Source organism: Anomaloglossus baeobatrachus, chromosome 7 (genome assembly GCF_048569485.1).
Source record: "Anomaloglossus baeobatrachus isolate aAnoBae1 chromosome 7, aAnoBae1.hap1, whole genome shotgun sequence".
Classification (NCBI taxonomy): Eukaryota; Metazoa; Chordata; class Amphibia; order Anura; family Aromobatidae; genus Anomaloglossus; species Anomaloglossus baeobatrachus.
Window position 1 is genome coordinate 6,871,291 of NC_134359.1, and position 22,812 is coordinate 6,894,102.

General features: G+C 58.5%; 1 protein-coding gene across 7 annotated transcripts in view; it reads right to left on the minus strand.

Moving 5' to 3' along the window:
• The window catches only part of KALRN (kalirin RhoGEF kinase), a 346,094-nt gene that overhangs the window by 51,475 nt on the left and 271,807 nt on the right, over positions 1-22,812 (minus strand). For all 7 annotated transcript variants that reach the window (XM_075316995.1, XM_075316994.1, XM_075316993.1 and 4 more), the window contains one exon: positions 14,133-14,192. In XM_075316995.1, coding sequence (XP_075173110.1) covers positions 14,133-14,192 — 60 coding nt within the window. The remainder of the gene's footprint in view (positions 1-14,132; positions 14,193-22,812) is intronic.

The following is a 22,812-nucleotide window of genomic DNA, read 5'->3' on the forward strand; positions in this document are numbered from 1 at the left end:
AGCAGCTCCTCAGCCAGAGACAGGTACCAGGAGAGGGCTCCTGCAGCAGCTCCTCAGCCAGAGACAGGTACCAGGAGAGGGGCTCCTGCAGCAGCTCCTCAGCCAGAGACAGACACCAGGAGAGGGCTCCTGCAGCAGCTCCTCAACCAGAGACAGATACCAGGAGAGGGCTCCTGCAGCAGCTCCTCAACCAGAGACAGATACCAGGAGAGGGCTCCTGCAGCAGCTCCTCAGCCAGAGACAGGTACCAGGAGAGGGCTCCTGCAGCAGCTCCTCAGCCAGAGACAGATACCAGCAGAGGGCTCCTGCAGCAGCTCCTCAGCCAGAGACAGGTACCAGGAGAGGGCTCCTGCAGCAGCTCCTCAGCCAGAGACCGATACCAGGAGAGGGCTCCTGCAGCAGCTCCTCAGCCAGAGACAGATACCAGGAGAGGGCTCCTGCAGCAGCTCCTCAGCCAGAGACAGGTGCCAGGAGAGGGCTCCTGCAGCAGCTCCTCAGCCAGAGACAGATACCAGGAGAGGGCTCCTGCAGCAGCTCCTCAGCCAGAGACAGGTACCAGGAGAGGGCTCCTGCAGCAGCTCCTCAGCCAGAGACAGATACCAGGAGAGGGCTCCTGCAGCAGCTACTCAGCCAGAAACAGGTACCAGGAGAGGGCTCCTGCAGCAGCTCCTCAGCCAGAGACAGATACCAGGAGAGGGCTCCTGCAGCAGCTCCTCAGCCAGAGACAGATACCAGAAGAGGGCTCCTGCAGCAGCTCCTCAGCCAGAGACAGATACCAGGAGAGGGCTCCTGCAGCAGCTACTCAGCCAGAAACAGGTACCAGGAGAGGGCTCCTGCAGCAGCTCCTCAGCCAGAGACAGGTACCAGGAGAGGGCTCCTGCAGCAGCTCCTCAGCCAGAGACAGATACCAGAAGAGGGCTCCTGCAGCAGCTCCTCAGCCAGAGACAGATACCAGGAGAGGGCTCCTGCAGCAGCTCCTCAGCCAGAGACAGATACCAGGAGAGGGCTCCTGCAGCAGCTCCTCAGCCAGAGACAGGTACCAGGAGAGGGGCTCCTGCAGCAGCTCCTCAGCCAGAGACAGATACCAGGAGAGGGCTCCTGCAGCAGCTCCTCAGCCAGAGACAGGTACCAGGAGAGGGCTCCTGCAGCAGCTCCTCAGCCAGAGACAGATACCAGGAGAGGGCTCCTGCAGCAGCTCCTCAACCAGAGACAGATACCAGGAGAGGGCTCCTGCAGCAGCTCCTCAGCCAGAGACAGGTACCAGGAGAGGGCTCCTGCAGCAGCTCCTCAGCCAGAGACAGGTACCAGGAGAGGGCTCCTGCAGCAGCTCCTCAGCCAGAGACAGGTACCAGGAGAGGGGCTCCTGCAGCAGCTCCTCAGCCAGAGACAGACACCAGGAGAGGGCTCCTGCAGCAGCTCCTCAGCCAGAGACAGACACCAGGAGAGGGCTCCTGCAGCAGCTCCTCAGCCAGAGACCGATACCAGGAGAGGGCTCCTGCAGCAGCTCCTCAGCCAGAGACAGATACCAGGAGAGGGCTCCTGCAGCAGCTCCTCAGCCAGAGACAGGTACCAGGAGAGGGCTCCTGCAGCAGCTCCTCAGCCAGAAACAGGTACCAGGAGAGGGCTCCTGCAGCAGCTCCTCAGCCAGAGACAGGTACCAGGAGAGGGCTCCTGCAGCAGCTCCTCAACCAGAGACAGATACCAGGAGAGGGCTCCTGCAGCAGCTCCTCAGCCAGAGACTGATAACAGAAGAGGGCTCCTGCAGCAGCTCCTCAGCCAGAGACCGATACCAGGAGAGGGCTCCTGCAGCAGCTCCTCAGCCAGAGACCGATACCAGGAGAGGGCTCCTGCAGCAGCTCCTCAGCCAGAGACAGATACCAGGAGAGGGCTCCTGCAGCAGCTACTCAGCCAGAGACCGATACCAGGAGAGGGCTCCTGCAGCAGCTCCTCAGCCAGAGACAGATACCAGGAGAGGGCTCCTGTAGCAGCTCCTCAGCCAGAGACAGATACCAGGAGAGGGCTCCTGCAGCAGCTCCTCAGCCAGAGACAGGTACCAGGAGAGGGCTCCTGCAGCAGCTCCTCAGCCAGAGACAGGTACCAGGAGAGGGCTCCTGCAGCAGCTCCTCAGCCAGAAACAGGTACCAGGAGAGGGCTCCTGCAGCAGCTCCTCAGCCAGAGACAGATACCAGGAGAGGGCTCCTGCAGCAGCTGCTCAGCCAGAGACAGGTACCAGGAGAGGGCTCCTGCAGCAGCTCCTCAGCCAGAGACAGATACCAGGAGAGGGCTCCTGCAGCAGCTCCTCAGCCAGAGACAGACACCAGGAGAGGGCTCCTGCAGCAGCTACTCAGCCAGAGACCGATACCAGGAGAGGGCTCCTGCAGCAGCTCCTCAACCAGAGACAGATACCAGGAGAGGGCTCCTGCAGCAGCTCCTCAGCCAGAGACAGGTACCAGGAGAGGGCTCCTGCAGCAGCTCCTCAGCCAGAGACAGGTACCAGGAGAGGGGCTCCTGCAGCAGCTCCTCAGCCAGAGACAGACACCAGGAGAGGGCTCCTGCAGCAGCTCCTCAGCCAGAGACAGATACCAGGAGAGGGCTTCTGTAGCAGCTCCTCAGCCAGAGACAGGTACCAGGAGAGGGCTCCTGCAGCAGCTCCTCAGCCAGAGACCGATACCAGGAGAGGGCTCCTGCAGCAGCTCCTCAACCAGAGACAGATACCAGGAGAGGGCTCCTGCAGCAGCTACTCAGCCAGAGACCGATACCAGGAGAGGGCTCCTGCAGCAGCTCCTCAGCCAGAGACAGGTACCAGGAGAGGGCTCCTGCAGCAGCTCCTCAGCCAGAGACAGATACCAGGAGAGGGCTCCTGCAGCAGCTCCTCAGCCAGAGACAGGTACCAGGAGAGGGGCTCCTGCAGCAGCTCCTCAGCCAGAGACAGATACCAGGAGAGGGCTCCTGCAGCAGCTCCTCAGCCAGAGACAGGTACCAGGAGAGGGCTCCTGCAGCAGCTCCTCAGCCAGAGACAGATACCAGGAGAGGGCTCCTGCAGCAGCTCCTCAACCAGAGACAGATACCAGGAGAGGGCTCCTGCAGCAGCTCCTCAGCCAGAGACAGGTACCAGGAGAGGGCTCCTGCAGCAGCTCCTCAGCCAGAGACAGGTACCAGGAGAGGGCTCCTGCAGCAGCTCCTCAGCCAGAGACAGGTACCAGGAGAGGGGCTCCTGCAGCAGCTCCTCAGCCAGAGACAGACACCAGGAGAGGGCTCCTGCAGCAGCTCCTCAGCCAGAGACAGACACCAGGAGAGGGCTCCTGCAGCAGCTCCTCAGCCAGAGACCGATACCAGGAGAGGGCTCCTGCAGCAGCTCCTCAGCCAGAGACAGATACCAGGAGAGGGCTCCTGCAGCAGCTCCTCAGCCAGAGACAGGTACCAGGAGAGGGCTCCTGCAGCAGCTCCTCAGCCAGAAACAGGTACCAGGAGAGGGCTCCTGCAGCAGCTCCTCAGCCAGAGACAGGTACCAGGAGAGGGCTCCTGCAGCAGCTCCTCAACCAGAGACAGATACCAGGAGAGGGCTCCTGCAGCAGCTACTCAGCCAGAGACCGATACCAGGAGAGGGCTCCTGCAGCAGCTCCTCAGCCAGAGACAGATACCAGGAGAGGGCTCCTGCAGCAGCTACTCAGCCAGAGACCGATACCAGGAGAGGGCTCCTGCAGCAGCTCCTCAGCCAGAGACAGATACCAGGAGAGGGCTTCTGTAGCAGCTCCTCAGCCAGAGACAGATACCAGGAGAGGGCTCCTGCAGCAGCTCCTCAGCCAGAGACAGGTACCAGGAGAGGGCTCCTGCAGCAGCTCCTCAGCCAGAGACAGGTACCAGGAGAGGGCTCCTGCAGCAGCTCCTCAGCCAGAAACAGGTACCAGGAGAGGGCTCCTGCAGCAGCTCCTCAGCCAGAGACAGATACCAGGAGAGGGCTCCTGCAGCAGCTGCTCAGCCAGAGACAGGTACCAGGAGAGGGCTCCTGCAGCAGCTCCTCAGCCAGAGACAGATACCAGGAGAGGGCTCCTGCAGCAGCTCCTCAGCCAGAGACAGATACCAGGAGAGGGCTTCTGTAGCAGCTCCTCAGCCAGAGACAGGTACCAGGAGAGGGCTCCTGCAGCAGCTCCTCAGCCAGAGACCGATACCAGGAGAGGGCTCCTGCAGCAGCTCCTCAACCAGAGACAGATACCAGGAGAGGGCTCCTGCAGCAGCTACTCAGCCAGAGACCGATACCAGGAGAGGGCTCCTGCAGCAGCTCCTCAGCCAGAGACAGGTACCAGGAGAGGGCTCCTGCAGCAGCTCCTCAGCCAGAGACCGATACCAGGAGAGGGCTCCTGCAGCAGCTCCTCAGCCAGAGACAGATACCAGGAGAGGACTCCTGCAGCAGCTCCTCAGCCAGAGACAGATACCAGGAGAGGGCTCCTGCAGCAGCTACTCAGCCAGAGACAGATACCAGGAGAGGACTCCTGCAGCAGCTCCTCAGCCAGAGACAGGTACCAGGAGAGGGCTCCTGCAGCAGCTCCTCAGCCAGAGACAGATACCAGCAGAGGGCTCCTGCAGCAGCTCCTCAGCCAGAGACAGGTACCAGGAGAGGGCTCCTGCAGCAGCTCCTCAGCCAGAGACCGATACCAGGAGAGGGCTCCTGCAGCAGCTCCTCAGCCAGAGACAGATACCAGGAGAGGGCTCCTGCAGCAGCTCCTCAGCCAGAGACAGGTGCCAGGAGAGGGCTCCTGCAGCAGCTCCTCAGCCAGAGACAGATACCAGGAGAGGGCTCCTGCAGCAGCTCCTCAGCCAGAGACAGGTACCAGGAGAGGGCTCCTGCAGCAGCTCCTCAGCCAGAGACAGATACCAGGAGAGGGCTCCTGCAGCAGCTACTCAGCCAGAAACAGGTACCAGGAGAGGGCTCCTGCAGCAGCTCCTCAGCCAGAGACAGATACCAGGAGAGGGCTCCTGCAGCAGCTCCTCAGCCAGAGACAGATACCAGAAGAGGGCTCCTGCAGCAGCTCCTCAGCCAGAGACAGATACCAGGAGAGGGCTCCTGCAGCAGCTACTCAGCCAGAAACAGGTACCAGGAGAGGGCTCCTGCAGCAGCTCCTCAGCCAGAGACAGGTACCAGGAGAGGGCTCCTGCAGCAGCTCCTCAGCCAGAGACAGATACCAGAAGAGGGCTCCTGCAGCAGCTCCTCAGCCAGAGACAGATACCAGGAGAGGGCTCCTGCAGCAGCTCCTCAGCCAGAGACAGATACCAGGAGAGGGCTCCTGCAGCAGCTCCTCAGCCAGAGACAGGTACCAGGAGAGGGGCTCCTGCAGCAGCTCCTCAGCCAGAGACAGATACCAGGAGAGGGCTCCTGCAGCAGCTCCTCAGCCAGAGACAGGTACCAGGAGAGGGCTCCTGCAGCAGCTCCTCAGCCAGAGACCGATACCAGGAGAGGGCTCCTGCAGCAGCTCCTCAGCCAGAGACAGATACCAGGAGAGGGCTCCTGCAGCAGCTCCTCAGCCAGAGACAGGTACCAGGAGAGGGCTCCTGCAGCAGCTCCTCAGCCAGAAACAGGTACCAGGAGAGGGCTCCTGCAGCAGCTCCTCAGCCAGAGACAGGTACCAGGAGAGGGCTCCTGCAGCAGCTCCTCAACCAGAGACAGATACCAGGAGAGGGCTCCTGCAGCAGCTACTCAGCCAGAGACCGATACCAGGAGAGGGCTCCTGCAGCAGCTCCTCAGCCAGAGACAGATACCAGGAGAGGGCTCCTGCAGCAGCTACTCAGCCAGAGACCGATACCAGGAGAGGGCTCCTGCAGCAGCTCCTCAGCCAGAGACAGATACCAGGAGAGGGCTTCTGTAGCAGCTCCTCAGCCAGAGACAGATACCAGGAGAGGGCTCCTGCAGCAGCTCCTCAGCCAGAGACAGGTACCAGGAGAGGGCTCCTGCAGCAGCTCCTCAGCCAGAGACAGGTACCAGGAGAGGGCTCCTGCAGCAGCTCCTCAGCCAGAAACAGGTACCAGGAGAGGGCTCCTGCAGCAGCTCCTCAGCCAGAGACAGATACCAGGAGAGGGCTCCTGCAGCAGCTGCTCAGCCAGAGACAGGTACCAGGAGAGGGCTCCTGCAGCAGCTCCTCAGCCAGAGACAGATACCAGGAGAGGGCTCCTGCAGCAGCTCCTCAGCCAGAGACAGATACCAGGAGAGGGCTTCTGTAGCAGCTCCTCAGCCAGAGACAGGTACCAGGAGAGGGCTCCTGCAGCAGCTCCTCAGCCAGAGACCGATACCAGGAGAGGGCTCCTGCAGCAGCTCCTCAACCAGAGACAGATACCAGGAGAGGGCTCCTGCAGCAGCTACTCAGCCAGAGACCGATACCAGGAGAGGGCTCCTGCAGCAGCTCCTCAGCCAGAGACAGGTACCAGGAGAGGGCTCCTGCAGCAGCTCCTCAGCCAGAGACCGATACCAGGAGAGGGCTCCTGCAGCAGCTCCTCAGCCAGAGACAGATACCAGGAGAGGACTCCTGCAGCAGCTCCTCAGCCAGAGACAGATACCAGGAGAGGGCTCCTGCAGCAGCTACTCAGCCAGAGACAGATACCAGGAGAGGACTCCTGCAGCAGCTCCTCAGCCAGAGACAGGTACCAGGAGAGGGCTCCTGCAGCAGCTCCTCAGCCAGAGACAGATACCAGGAGAGGGCTCCTGCAGCAGCTCCTCAGCCAGAGACAGATACCAGGAGAGGGCTCCTGCAGCAGCTCCTCAGCCAGAGACAGATACCAGGAGAGGGCTCCTGCAGCAGCTACTCAGCCAGAGACCGATACCAGGAGAGGGCTCCTGCAGCAGCTCCTCAGCCAGAGACAGATACCAGGAGAGGGCTTCTGTAGCAGCTCCTCAGCCAGAGACAGGTACCAGGAGAGGGCTCCTGTAGCAGCTCCTCAGCCAGAGACAGATACCAGGACAGGGCTCCTGCAGCAGCTCCTCAGCCAGAGACAGGTACCAGGAGAGGGCTCCTGCAGCAGCTCCTCAGCCAGAAACAGGTACCAGGAGAGGGCTCCTGCAGCAGCTCCTCAGCCAGAGACAGATACCAGGAGAGGGCTCCTGCAGCAGCTGCTCAGCCAGAGACAGGTACCAGGAGAGGGCTCCTGCAGCAGCTCCTCAGCCAGAGACAGATACCAGGAGAGGGCTCCTGCAGCAGCTCCTCAGCCAGAGACAGATACCAGGAGAGGGCTTCTGTAGCAGCTCCTCAGCCAGAGACAGGTACCAGGAGAGGGCTCCTGCAGCAGCTCCTCAGCCAGAGACTGATAACAGAAGAGGGCTCCTGCAGCAGCTCCTCAGCCAGAGACTGATAACAGAAGAGGGCTCCTGCAGCAGCTCCTCAGCCAGAGACAGATACCAGGAGAGGGCTCCTGCAGCAGCTCCTCAGCCAGAGACAGGTACCAGGAGAGGGCTCCTGCAGCAGCTCCTCAGCCAGAGACCGATACCAGGAGAGGGCTCCTGCAGCAGCTCCTCAGCCAGAGACAGGTACCAGGAGAGGGCTCCTGCAGCAGCTCCTCAGCCAGAGACAGACACCAGGAGAGGGCTCCTGCAGCAGCTCCTCAGCCAGAGACCGATACCAGGAGAGGGCTCCTGCAGCAGCTACTCAGCCAGAGACCGATACCAGGAGAGGGCTCCTGCAGCAGCTCCTCAGAAAGAGACAGATACCAGGAGAGGGCTCCTGCAGCAGCTCCTCAGCCAGAGACCGATACCAGGAGAGGGCTCCTGCAGCAGCTCCTCAGCCAGAGACAGATACCAGAAGAGGGCTCCTGCAGCAGCTCCTCAGCCAGAGACAGATACCAGGAGAGGGCTCCTGCAGCAGCTCCTCAGCCAGAGACCGATACCAGGAGAGGGCTCCTGCAGCAGCTCCTCAGCCAGAAACAGATACCAGGAGAGGGCTCCTGCAGCAGCTCCTCAGCCAGAGACAGATACTAGGAGAGGGCTCCTGCAGCAGCTCCTCAGCCAGAGACAGATACCAGGAGAGGGCTCCTGCAGCAGCTCCTCAGCCAGAGACAGGTACCAGGAGAGGGCTCCTGCAGCAGCTCCTCAGCCAGAGACAGATACCAGGAGAGGGCTCCTGCAGCAGCTCCTCAGCCAGAGACAGATACCAGGAGAGGGCTCCTGCAGCAGCTCCTCAGCCAGAGACCGATACCAGGAGAGGGCTCCTGCAGCAGCTCCTCAGCCAGAGACAGGTACCAGGAGAGGGCTCCTGCAGCAGCTCCTCAGCCAGAGACAGATACCAGGAGAGGGCTCCTGCAGCAGCTCCTCAGCCAGAGACAGGTACCAGGAGAGGGCTCCTGCAGCAGCTCCTCAGCCAGAGACAGATACCAGGAGAGGGCTCCTGCAGCAGCTCCTCAGCCAGAGACAGATACCAGGAGAGGGCTCCTGCAGCAGCTCCTCAGCCAGAGACAGGTACCAGGAGAGGGCTCCTGCAGCAGCTCCTCAGCCAGAGACAGATACCAGGAGAGGGCTCCTGCAGCAGCTCCTCAGCCAGAGACAGATACCAGGAGAGGGCTCCTGCAGCAGCTCCTCAGCCAGAGACCGATACCAGGAGAGGGCTCCTGCAGCAGCTCCTCAGCCAGAGACAGATACCAGGAGAGGGCTCCTGCAGCAGCTCCTCAGCCAGAGACAGATACCAGGAGAGGGCTCCTGCAGCAGCTCCTCAGCCAGAGACAGGTACCAGGAGAGGGCTCCTGCAGCAGCTCCTCAGCCAGAGACAGATACCAGGAGAGGGCTCCTGCAGCAGCTCCTCAGCCAGAGACCGATACCAGGAGAGGGCTCCTGCAGCAGCTCCTCAGCCAGAGACAGGTACCAGGAGAGGGCTCCTGCAGCAGCTCCTCAGCCAGAAACAGATACCAGGAGAGGGCTCCTGCAGCAGCTCCTCAGCCAGAAACAGGTACCAGGAGAGGGCTCCTGCAGCAGCTCCTCAGCCAGAGACAGATACCAGGAGAGTGCTCCTGCAGCAGCTCCTCAGCCAGAGACAGATACCAGGAGAGGGCTCCTGCAGCAGCTCCTCAGCCAGAGACAGGTACCAGGAGAGGGCTCCTGCAGCAGCTCCTCAGCCAGAGACAGGTACCAGGAGAGGGCTCCTGCAGCAGCTCCTCAGCCAGAGACTGATAACAGAAGAGGGCTCCTGCAGCAGCTCCTCAGCCAGAGACAGATACCAGGAGAGGGCTCCTGCAGCAGCTCCTCAGCCAGAGACAGATACCAGGAGAGGGCTCCTGCAGCAGCTCCTCAGCCAGAGACCGATACCAGGAGAGGGCTCCTGCAGCAGCTCCTCAGCCAGAGACAGATACCAGGAGAGGGCTCCTGCAGCAGCTCCTCAGCCAGAGACAGATACCAGAAGAGGGCTCCTGCAGCAGCTCCTCAGCCAGAGACAGATACCAGGAGAGGGCTCCTGCAGCAGCTCCTCAGCCAGAGACCGATACCAGGAGAGGGCTCCTGCAGCAGCTCCTCAGCCAGAGACAGATACCAGGAGAGGGCTCCTGCAGCAGCTCCTCAGCCAGAGACAGGTACCAGGAGAGGGCTCCTGCAGCAGCTCCTCAGCCAGAGACAGATACCAGGAGAGGGCTCCTGCCGCAGCTCCTCAGCCAGAGACCGATACCAGGAGAGGGCTCCTGCAGCAGCTCCTCAGCCAGAGACCGATACCAGGAGAGGGCTCCTGCAGCAGCTCCTCAGCCAGAGACCGATACCAGGAGAGGGCTCCTGCAGCAGCTCCTCAGCCAGAGACAGGTACCAGGAGAGGGCTCCTGCAGCAGCTCCTCAGCCAGAGACTGATACCAGGAGAGGGCTCCTGCAGCAGCTCCTCAGCCAGAGACAGATACCAGGAGAGGGCTCCTGCAGCAGCTCCTCAGCCAGAGACCGATACCAGGAGAGGGCTCCTGCAGCAGCTCCTCAGCCAGAGACCGATACCAGGAGAGGGCTCCTGCAGCAGCTCCTCAGCCAGAGACAGGTACCAGGAGAGGGCTCCTGCAGCAGCTCCTCAGCCAGAGACTGATACCAGGAGAGGGCTCCTGCAGCAGCTCCTCAGCCAGAGACCAATACCAGGAGAGGGCTCCTGCAGCAGCTCCTCAGCCAGAGACAGGTACCAGGAGAGGGCTCCTGCAGCAGCTCCTCAGCCAGAGACAGATACCAGGAGAGGGCTCCTGCAGCAGCTCCTCAGCCAGAGACAGATACCAGGAGAGGGGCTCCTGCAGCAGCTCCTCAGCCAGAGACAGATACCAGGAGAGGGCTCCTGCAGCAGCTCCTCAGCCAGAGACAGATACCAGGAGAGGGCTCCTGCAGCAGCTCCTCAGCCAGAAACAGGTACCAGGAGAGGGCTCCTGCAGCAGCTCCTCAGCCAGAGACAGATACCAGGAGAGTGCTCCTGCAGCAGCTCCTCAGCCAGAGACAGGTACCAGGAGAGGGCTCCTGCAGCAGCTACTCAGCCAGAGACAGATACCAGGAGAGGGCTCCTGCAGCAGCTCCTCAGCCAGAGACAGATACCAGGAGAGGGCTCCTGCAGCAGCTCCTCAGCCAGAGACAGATACCAGAAGAGGGCTCCTGCAGCAGCTCCTCAGCCAGAGACAGATACCAGGAGAGGGCTCCTGCAGCAGCTCCTCAGCCAGAGACAGATACCAGGAGAGGGCTCCTGCAGCAGCTCCTCAGCCAGAAACAGATACCAGGAGAGGGCTCCTGCAGCAGCTCCTCAGCCAGAGACAGATACTAGGAGAGGGCTCCTGCAGCAGCTCCTCAGCCAGAGACCGATACCAGGAGAGGGCTCCTGCAGCAGCTCCTCAGCCAGAGACAGATACCAAGAGAGGGCTCCTGCAGCAGCTACTCAGCCAGAGACAGGTACCAGGAGAGGGCTCCTGCAGCAGCTCCTCAGCCAGAGACAGGTACCAGGAGAGGGCTCCTGCAGCAGCTCCTCAGCCAGAGACAGGTACCAGGAGAGGGCTCCTGCAGCAGCTCCTCAGCCAGAGACAGATACCAGGAGAGGGCTCCTGCAGCAGCTCCTCAGCCAGAGACAGGTACCAGGAGAGGGCTCCTGCAGCAGCTCTTCAGCCAGAAACAGGTACCAGGAGAGGGCTCCTGCAGCAGCTCCTCAGCCAGAGACCGATACCAGGAGAGGACTCCTGCAGCAGCTCCTCAGCCAGAGACAGATACCAGGAGAGGGCTCCTGCAGCAGCTACTCAGCCAGAGACAGGTACCAGGAGAGGGCTCCTGCAGCAGCTACTCAGCCAGAAACAGGTACCAGGAGAGGGCTCCTGCAGCAGCTCCTCAGCCAGAGACCGATACCAGGAGAGGGCTCCTGCAGCAGCTCCTCAGCCAGAGACAGATACCAGGAGAGGGCTCCTGCAGCAGCTCCTCAGCCAGAGACCGATACCAGGAGAGGGCTCCTGCAGCAGCTCCTCAGCCAGAGACAGATACCAGGAGAGGGCTCCTGCAGCAGCTCCTCAGCCAGAGACCGATACCAGGAGAGGGGCTCCTGCAGCAGCTCCTCAGCCAGAGACAGGTACCAGGAGAGGGCTCCTGCAGCAGCTCCTCAGCCAGAGACAGATATCAGGAGAGGGCTCCTGCAGCAGCTACTCAGCCAGAGACAGGTACCAGGAGAGGGCTCCTGCAGCAGCTACTCAGCCAGAGACAGGTACCAGGAGAGGGCTCCTGCAGCAGCTCCTCAGCCAGAGACAGGTACCAGGAGAGGGCTCCTGCAGCAGCTCCTCAGCCAGAGACAGATACCAGGAGAGGGCTCCTGCAGCAGCTCCTCAGCCAGAGACAGGTACCAGGAGAGGGCTCCTGCAGCAGCTCCTCAGCCAGAGACAGGTACCAGGAGAGGGCTCCTGCAGCAGCTCCTCAGCCAGAGACAGGTACCAGGAGAGGGCTCCTGCAGCAGCTCCTCAGCCAGAGACCGATACCAGGAGAGGACTCCTGCAGCAGCTCCTCAGCCAGAGACAGATACCAGGAGAGGGCTCCTGCAGCAGCTCCTCAGCCAGAGACAGATACCAGGAGAGGGGCTCCTGCAGCAGCTCCTCAGCCAGAGACAGGTACCAGGAGAGGGCTTTTGCAGCAGCTCCTCAGCCAGAGACAGATACCAGGAGAGGGCTCCTGCAGCAGCTCCTCAGCCAGAGACAGATACCAGGAGAGGGCTCCTGCAGCAGCTCCTCAGCCAGAGACAGATACCAGGAGAGGACTCCTGCAGCAGCTCCTCAGCCAGAGACAGATACCAGGAGAGGGCTCCTGCAGCAGCTCCTCAACCAGAGACAGATACCAGGAGAGGGCTCCTGCAGCAGCTCCTCAGCCAGAGACAGGTACCAGGAGAGGGCTCCTGCAGCAGCTCCTCAGCCAGAGACAGGTACCAGGAGAGGGCTCCTGCAGCAGCTCCTCAGCCAGAGACAGATACCAGGAGAGGGCTCCTGCAGCAGCTCCTCAACCAGAGACTGATACCAGGAGAGGGCTCCTGCAGCAGCTCCTCAGCCAGAGACAGATACTAGGAGAGGGCTCCTGCAGCAGCTCCTCAGCCAGAGACAGGTACCAGGAGAGGGCTCCTGCAGCAGCTCCTCAGCCAGAGACAGATACCAGGAGAGGGCTCCTGCAGCAGCTCCTCAGCCAGAGACAGATACCAGGAGAGGGCTCCTGCAGCAGCTCCTCAGCCAGAGACAGGTACCAGGAGAGGGCTCCTGCAGCAGCTCCTCAGCCAGAGACAGATACCAGGAGAGGGCTCCTGCAGCAGCTCCTCAGCCAGAGACAGGTACCAGGAGAGGGGCTCCTGCAGCAGCTCCTCAGCCAGAGACAGATACCAGGAGAGGGCAGCATGGAGGACTCTGGTGTGTTAAGTATATTTCTATATCTCTTTAGCTGTTTGGATTCTTGTGGTTCCTCTGTGCCACAAGAGCAGAGAGTATGGAAAGCAGAGGTTCCACCTTGTAACCAGCCTTCTCCCGGAAATTCCCTGGGTGCAGCCCTCATCCAGATCAGGCTGTCCCATCATATCGGGGCCCCCGATGTCCAGAAATGAACAACCCAAATTCAGCTGGTCACAGGCAGCCGGGGTCATCTGTGGTTGTCTGATGCTATAAATGTGACATGAACTAGTTCTGAAAATCTCAAGCTCATGGGTCCAGGATCTCCCCTCCAGCTACTGCCCCCTCCCCCAATGTGACATCTCCTGCACCCACCACCCTCCCCCAATGTGACATCTCCTGCACCCACCACCCTCCCCCAATGTGACACCTCCTGCACCCACCACCCTCCCCCAATGTGACACCTCCTGCACCCACCACCCTCCCCCAATGTGACATCTCCTAAGACCCACCACCCTCCCCCAATGTGACACCTCCTGCACCCACCACCCTCCCCCAATGTGACACCTCCTGCACCCACCACCCTCCCCTAATGTGACACCTCCTGCACCCACCACCCTCCCCCAATGTGACACCTCCTGCACCCACTACCCTCCCCCAATGTGACACCTCCTGCACCCACCACCCTCCCCCAATGTGACACCTCCTGCACCCACCACCCTCCCCCAATGTGACACCTCCTGCACCCACCACCTTCCCCCAATGTGACATCTTCTGCACCCACCACCTTCCCCCAATGTGACATCTCCTGCACCCACTACCTTTCCCCAATGTGACATCTCCTGCACCCACCACCCTCCCCCAATGTGACACCTCCTGCACCCGCCACCCTCCCCCAATGTGACATCTCCTGCACCCGCCCCCCTCCCCCAATGTGACATCTCCTGCACCCACCACCCTCCCCCGATGTGACATCTCCTGCACCCACCACCCTCCCCAATGTGACATCTCCTGCACCCACCACCCTCCCCCGATGTGACATCTCTTGAGAACCACCACCCTCCCCCGATGTGACATCTCCTGCACTCACCACCGTCCCCCAATGTGACATCTCCTGCACCCCCCCCCCCCCCCAATGTGACATCTCCTGCACCCACCACCCCCCCCCCCAATGTGACATCTCCTGCACCCACCACCCTCCCCCAATGTGACATCTCCTGCACCCACCACCCTCCCCCAATGTGACATCTCCTGGTTTCCCTGTGACGAGGGTCACTCATCAGTTATGGAAAGTCTTTACCATCGGCATTAATGACCCCTGGCATCCCTACCTCCATACTGGCGCTGGGGTCAAAGTCATCGCACTCGGACTCCTCGGAGCTGTTATGATCCTATTCAGGCGGGAGAAGCAAGAAAGAGAATAAGTGAAACTACAAAAGTAATCATTACAGGAAAGCGTATGAGAGCGCCGCTGTGATATCACCCTGGAGGAAAAGGAGACAGACAGCGCCGCACACTGACCCTCAGTGACCGGATCACTGTTCATAAACCCCCTCTAGTAACACCAGCAATGTGACTGCCGGCTGTGACCGTCACCACTAACAACTCACAAAGACCTGCAACCTGCAAAAAATAACTTACACACACACACACACACACACACACAGCGCCATACACATACACACACACACACAGCGCCATACACATACACACACACACACACACACACACACACATACACACACACACACAGCGCCATACACATACACACACATACACACACACACAGCGCCATACACACACACACACACAGCGCCATACACACACACAGCGCCATACACACACACAGCGCCATACACACACACACACACACACACACACTTGTGGTTGGACCTCCCATAGTGACTGCTCCCCCTACAGTCGGACCTCCCAGAGTGTCGCGGCTCCTGTGGTCGGATCCCCATAGTGTGATCACTTCTGTGTTCGGACCTCCCATAGTGTGACCTCTCCTCCTGTGGTCAGACCTCCCATAGTGTGACCTCTCCTCCTGTGGTCAGACCTCCCATAGTGTGACCTCTCCTCCTGTGGTCAGACCTCCCATAGTGTGACCTCTCCTCCTGTGGTCAGACCTCCCATAGTGTGACCTCTCCTCCTGTGGTCAGACCTCCCATAGTGTCACTGCTCCTCCTGTGGTCAGACCTCCCATAGTGTGACCTCTCCTCCTGTGGTCAGACCTCCCATAATGTGACCTCTCCTCCTGTGGTCAGACCTCCCATAGTGTGACTGCTCCTCCTGTGGTCAGACCTCCCATAGTGTGACTGCTCTCCTGTGGTCAGACCTCCCATAGTGTGACCTCTCCTCCTGTGGTCAGACCTCCCATAGTGTGACCTCTCCTCCTGTGGTCAGACCTCCCATAGTGTCACTGCTCCTCCTGTGGTCAGACCTCCCATAGTGTGACCTCTCCTCCTGTGGTCAGACCTCCCATAGTGTGACTGCTCCTCCTGTGGTCAGACCTCCCATAGTGTGACCTCTCCTCCTGTGTTCGGACCTCCCATAATGTGACCTCTCCTCCTGTGGTCAGACCTCCCATAGTGTGACCTCTCCTCCTGTGGTCAGACCTCCCATAGTGTGACTGCTCCTCCTGTGGTCAGACCTCCCATAGTGTGACTGCTCTCCTGTGGTCGGACCCTCCCATAGTGTGACCTCTCCTCCTGTGGTCAGACCCCCCATAGTGTGACCTCTCCTCCTGTGGTCAGACCCCCCATAGTGTGACCTCTCCTCCTGTGGTCAGACCTCCCATAGTGTGACCTCTCCTCCTGTGGTCAGACCTCCCATAGTGTGACCTCTCCTCCTGTGGTCAGACCTCCCATAGTGTGACCTCTCCTCCTGTGGTCAGACCTCCCATAGTGTGACCTCTCCTCCTGTGGTCAGACCTCCCATAGTGTGACCTCTCCTCCTGTGGTCAGACCTCCCATAGTGTGACTGCTCTCCTGTGGTCAGACCCCCCATAGTGTGACCTCTCCTCTTGTGATCAGACCTCCCATAGTGTGACCTCTCCTCCTGTGGTCAGACCTCCCATAGCGTGACCTCTCCTCCTGTGGTCAGACCTCCCATAGCGTGACCTCTCCTCCTGTGGTCAGACCTCCCATAGTGTGACCTCTCCTCCTGTGGTCAGACCTCCCATAGTGTCACCTCTCCTCCTGTGGTCAGACCTCCCATAGTGTGACTGCTCCTCCTGTGGTCAGACCTCCCATAGTGTGACTGCTCCCTCCTGTGGTCAGACCTCCCATAGTGTGACCTCTCCTCCTGTGGTCAGACCTCCCATAGTGTGACTGCTCTCCTGTGGTCAGACCTCCCATAGTGTGACCTCTCCTCCTGTGGTCAGACCTCCCATAGTGTGATTGCTCCTCCTGTGGTCAGACCTCCAATAGTGTGACTGCTCCCTCCTGTGGTCAGACCCCCCATAGTGTGACCTCTCCTCCTGTGGTCAGACCTCCCATAGTGTGACCTCTCCTCCTGTGGTCAGACCTCCCATAGTGTGACTGCTCCTCCTGTGGTCAGACCTCCCATAGTGTGACTGCTCCTCCTGTGGTCAGACCTCCCATAGTGTGACCTCTCCTCCTGTGGTCAGACCTCCCATAGTGTGACTGCTCTCCTGTGGTCAGACCCTCCCATAGTGTGACCTCTCCTCCTGTGGTCAGACCCTCCCATAGTGTGACCTCTCCTCCTGTGGTCAGACCTCCCATAGTGTGACTGCTCTCCTGTGGTCAGACCTCCCATAGTGTGACTGCTCTCCTGTGGTCAGACCTCCCATAGTGTGACTGCTCTCCTGTGGTCGGACCCTCCCATAGTGTGACCTCTCCTCCTGTGGTCAGACCTCCCATAGTGTGACCTCTCCTCCTGTGGTCAGACCTCCCATAGTCTGACTGCTCCTCCTGTGATCGGACCCCCCATAGTGTGACTGCTCCTCCTGTGGTTGGACCCTCCCATAGTGTGACCTCTCCTCCTGTGGTCAGACCTCCCATAGTGTGACCTCTCCTCCTGTGGTCAGACCTCCCATAGTGTGATTGCTCCTCCTGTGGTCAGACCTCCAATAGTGTGACTGCTCCCTCCTGTGGTCAGACCTCCCATAGTGTGACTGCTCCTCCTGTGGTCAGACCTCCCATAGTGTGACCTCTCCTCCTGTGGTCAGACCTCCCATAGTGTGACCTCTCTTCCTGTGGTCAGACCTCCCATAGTGTGACTGCTCCTCCTGTGATCGGACCCCCCATAGTGTGACTGCTCCTCCTGTGGTTGGACCCTCCCATAGTGTGACCTCTCCTCCTGTGGTCAGACCTCCCATAGTGTGACCTCTCCTCCTGTGGTCAGACCTCCCATAGTGTGACCTCTCCTCCTGTGGTCAGACCCCCCATAGTGTGACTGCTCCTCCTGTGGTCAGACCTCCCATAGTGTGACTGCTCCTCCTGTGGTCAGACCCCCCATAGTGTGACCTCTCCTCCTGTGGTCAGACCCCCCATAGTGTGACCTCTCCTCCTGTGGTCAGACCCCCCATAGTGTGACCTCTCCTCCTGTGGTCAGACCTCCCATAGTGTGACCTCTCCTCCTGTGGTCAGACCTCCCATAGTGTGACCTCTCCTCCTGTGGTCAGACCTCCCATAGTGTGACCTCTCCTCCTGTGGTCAGACCTCCCATAGTGTGACCTCTCCTCCTGTGGTCAGACCTCCCATAGTGTGACCTCTCCTCCTGTGGTCAGACCTCCCATAGTGTGACTGCTCCTCCTGTGGTCAGACCTCCCATAGTGTGACTGCTCCTCCTGTGGTCAGACCTCCCATAGTGTGACCTCTCCTCCTGTGGTCAGACCTCCCATAGTGTGACTGCTCCCTCCTGTGGTCGGACCCTCCCATAGTGTGACTGCTCCTCCTGTGATCGGACCCCCCATAGTGTGACTGCTCCTCCTGTGGTTGGACCCTCCCATAGTGTGACCTCTCCTCCTGTGGTCAGACCTCCCATAGTGTGACTGCTCCTCCTGTGGTCAGACCTCCCATAGTGTGACTGCTCCCTCCTGTGGTTGGACCCTCCCATAGTGTGACCTCTCCTCCTGTGGTCAGACCTCCCATAGTGTGACCTCTCCTCCTGTGGTCAGACCTCCCATAGTGTGACTGCTCTCCTGTGGTCAGACCCTCCCATAGTGTGACCTCTCCTCCTGTGGTCAGACCTCCCATAGTGGGACCTCTCCTCCTGTGGTCAGACCTCCCATAGTGTGACCTCTCCTCCTGTGGTCAGACCTCCCATAGTGGGACCTCTCCTCCTGTGGTCAGACCTCCCATAGTGTGACCTCTCCTCCTGTGGTCAGACCCCCCATAGTGTGACTGCTCCTCCTGTGGTTGGACCCTCCCATAGTGTGACCTCTCCTCCTGTGGTCAGACCTCCCATAGTGTGACCTCTCCTCCTGTGGTCAGACCCCCCATAGTGTGACTGCTCTCCTGTGGTCAGACCTCCCATAGTGTGACCTCTCCTCCTGTGGTCAGACCTCCCATAGTGTGACTGCTCTCCTGTGGTCGGACCCTCCCATAGTGTGACCTCTCCTCCTGTGGTCAGACCTCCCATAGTGGGACCTCTCCTCCTGTGGTCAGACCTCCCATAGTGTGACCTCTCCTCCTGTGGTCAGACCCCCCATAGTGTGACTGCTCCTCCTGTGGTTGGACCCTCCCATAGTGTGACCTCTCCTCCTGTGGTCAGACCCCCCATAGTGTGACTGCTCCTCCTGTGGTTGGACCCTCCCATAGTGTGACCTCTCCTCCTGTGGTCAGACCTCCCATAGTGTGACTGCTCCTCCTGTGGTCAGACCTCCCATAGTGTGACTGCTCCCTCCTGTGGTCGGACCCTCCCATAGTGTGACCTCTCCTCCTGTGGTCAGACCTCCCATAGTGTGACCTCTCCTCCTGTGGTCAGACCTCCCATAGTGTGACTGCTCTCCTGTGGTCGGACCCTCCCATAGTGTGACCTCTCCTCCTGTGGTCAGACCTCCCATAGTGGGACCTCTCCTCCTGTGGTCAGACCTCCCATAGTGTGACCTCTCCTCCTGTGGTCAGACCTCCCATAGTGTGACTGCTCCCTCCTGTGGTCGGACCCTCCCATAGTGTGACCTCTCCTCCTGTGGTCAGACCTCCCATAGTGTGACCTCTCCTCCTGTGGTCAGACCTCCCATAGTGTGACTGCTCTCCTGTGGTCGGACCCTCCCATAGTGTGACCTCTCCTCCTGTGGTCAGACCTCCCATAGTGGGACCTCTCCTCCTGTGGTCAGACCTCCCATAGTGTGACCTCTCCTCCTGTGGTCAGACCCCCCATAGTGTGACTGCTCCTCCTGTGGTTGGACCCTCCCATAGTGTGACCTCTCCTCCTGTGGTCAGACCCCCCATAGTGTGACTGCTCCCTCCTGTGATTGGACCCTCCCATAGTGTGACCTCTCCTCCTGTGGTCAGACCTCCCATAGTGTGACCTCTCCTCCTGTGGTCAGACCCCCCATAGTGTGACCTCTCCTCCTGTGGTCAGACCTCCCATAGTGTGACTGCTCCTCCTGTGGTCAGACCCCCCATAGTGTGACCTCTCCTCCTGTGGTTGGACCCTCCCATAGTGTGACCTCTCCTCCTGTGGTTGGACCCTCCCATAGTGTGACCTCTCCTCCTGTGGTCAGACCTCCAATAGTGTGACTGCTCCCTCCTGTGGTCAGACCTCCCATAGTGTGACTGCTCCCTCTTGTGATCGGACCCCCCATAGTGTGACTGCTCCCTCCTGTGATCGGACCCCCCATAGTCTGACCGCTCCCTCCTGTGATCGGACCCCCCATAGTGTGACTGCTCCTCCTGTGATCGGACCCCCCATAGTGTGACTGCTCCCTCCTGTGATCGGACCCCCCATAGTGTGACTGCTCCCTCCTGTGGTCAGACCTCCCATAGTGTGACTGCTCCCTCCTGTGGTCAGACCTCCCATAGTGTGACTGCTCCCTCCTGTGATCGGACCCCTCATAGTGTGACTGCTCCCTCCTGTGATCGGACCCCCCATAGTGTGACTGCTCCCTCCTGTGATCGGACCCCCCATAGTGTGACTGCTCCCTCCTGTGATCGGACCCCCCATAGTGTGACTGCTCCCTCCTATGGCCAGGCAGATACAGAGGTCTATGATATAGCAGAAAGCCATAAACTGCTTATAGGACAGAGGTTTACGCTGCTTTGGCCATCATGAAATTGTGGTTAAGGCAGTGTAAGAAGACTGGGGAGGGGGGGTTACTGGATAAGGGGGGCCCACATTACTGTTTTGGTCACTCAGGGGGGTGAAATCACATTTCAGTCGGCACAAAGGGGGCATTAAGGTGTCTAGATGGCACAAGAGCCACTGCATGGCGGCATTAGATCAAAGGAGCCTCCCGGAGTCAGGTCCTAATCTGCAATCACAGGCGGCCACCATGAGCTACACTTCTATACGGCAATCTGTGCTTCAGTCCACCACTGAGCATCATGGGAGATGTAGTCTTCACCCAATCCCCTGAGTGCATGTATTACTTATATACCAACCACTGCAATCCATTTTACATATAGAATTATATATTACATAAAGAGCAAAGTCATTATGTATATTTACATTATACCCAAGAGCTGCACTCACTATTCTGCTGCTGCACTGTGTACATACATTACACTACTGATCCTGAGTTACCTCCTGTATTATACCCAAGAGCTGCACTCACTATTCTGCTGGTGCAGTCACTGTGTACATACATTACATTACTGATCCTGAGTTACCTCCTGTATTATACCCCAGAGCTGCACTCACTATTCTGCTGGTGCAGTCACTGTGTACATACATTACACTGCTGATCCTAAGTTACCTCCTGTATTAAACTCCAGAGCTGCACTCACTATTCTGCTGGTGCAATCACTGTGTACATACATTACATTACTGATCCTGAGTTACCTCCTGTATTATACTCCAGAGCTGCACTCACTATTCTGCTGGTGCAGTCACTGTGTACATACATTACATTACTGATCCTGAGTTACCTCCTGTATTATACTCCAGAGCTGCACTCACTATTCTGCTGGTGCAGTCACTGTGTACATACATTACACTACTGATCCTAAGTTACCTCCTGTATTAAACTCCAGAGCTGCACTCACTATTCTGCTGGTGCAGTCACTGTGTACATACATTACTGATCCTGAGTTACCTCCTGTATTATACTCCAGAGCTGCACTCACTATTCTGCTGGTGCAGTCACTGTGTACATACATTACTGATCCTGAGTTACCTCCTGTATTATACTCCAGAGCTGCACTCACTGTGTACATACATTACTGATCCTGAGTTACCTCCTGTATTATACTCAAGCAGAATAGTGAGTGCAGCTCTGGAGTTTACAGGATATATTATACAGTGTGTCCACCCATATCCTGTATACACCGCACCTATATACAGTGTGACCACCCATATCCTGTATACACCGCACCTATATACAGTGTGTCCGCCCATATCCTGTATACACCGCACCTATATACAGTGTGTCCACCCATATCCTGTATACACCGCACCTATATACAGTGTATCCACCCATATCCTGTATACACCGCACCTATATACAGTGTGTCCACCCATATCCTGTATACACCGCACCTATATACAGTGTGTCCACCCATATCCTGTATACACCGCACCTATATACAGTGTATCCACCCATATCCTGTATACACCGCACCTATATACAGTGTGTCCACCCATATCCTGTATACACCGCACCTATATACAGTGTGTCCACCCATATCCTGTATACACCGCCAGTAACTTGAGAACGGCAGCAGCTATAGGCATAGAAGTGGTGTCTAGGTATAGTAAAGTAGCCATGCGCTACACGATGAAACCACCTATAGCGCCACCTGGTGGAAAACAACGGAGTTAGCATTTTTATCTTGAAAACGGAACGAGATAGAGAAAAAAATGAATTACAAAGTTTTGGGCATCATCAATTCAATACGAATCCACACCTTGCACAGAAATGCTGTGATATGAAACCTATGACCCCCTAAACATTGAATGCTGGTCACGCATCTGGCGCTCATTAGTGGCCCCCGTCAGCTGCAATGCACATCTGGCCTCTGCACAGCATGCTGTATCTTGCTGCAATGCACATCTGGCCTCTGCACAGCATACTGTATCTTCCTGCAATGCACATCTGGCCTCTGCACAGCATACTGTATCTGGCTGCAATGCACATCTGGCCTCTGCACAGCATACTGTATCTGGCTGCAATGCACATCTGGGCTCTGCACAGCATACTGTATCTGGCTGCAATGCACATCTGGGCTCTGCACAGCATACTGTATCTGGCTGCAATGTACATCTGGCCTCTGCACAGCATACTGTATATGGCTGCAATGCACATCTGGCCTCTGCACAGCATACTGTATCTTGCTGCAATGCACATCTGGCCTCTGCACAGCATACTGTATCTGGCTGCAATGCACATCTGGGCTCTGCACAGCATACTGTATCTGGCTGCAATGCACATCTGGCCTCTGCACAGCATACTGTATATGGCTGCAATGCACATCTGGCCTCTGCACAGCATACTGTATCTTGCTGCAATGCACATCTGGCCTCTGCACAGCATACTGTATCTGGCTGCAATGCACATCTGGCCTCTGCACAGCATACTGTATCTGGCTGCAATGCACATCTGGCCTCTGCACAGCATACTGTATCTGGCTGCAATGCACATCTGGCCTCTGCACAGCATACTGTATCTGGCTGCAATGCACATCTGGCCTCTGCACAGCATACTGTATCCTGCTGCAATGCACATCTGGCCTCTGCACAGCATACTGTATCTTGCTGCAATGCACATCTGGCCTCTGCACAGCATACTGTATCTTGCTGCAATGCACATCTGGCCTCTGCACAGCATACTGTATCTTGCTGCAATGCACATCTGGCCTCTGCACAGCATACTGTATCTGGCTG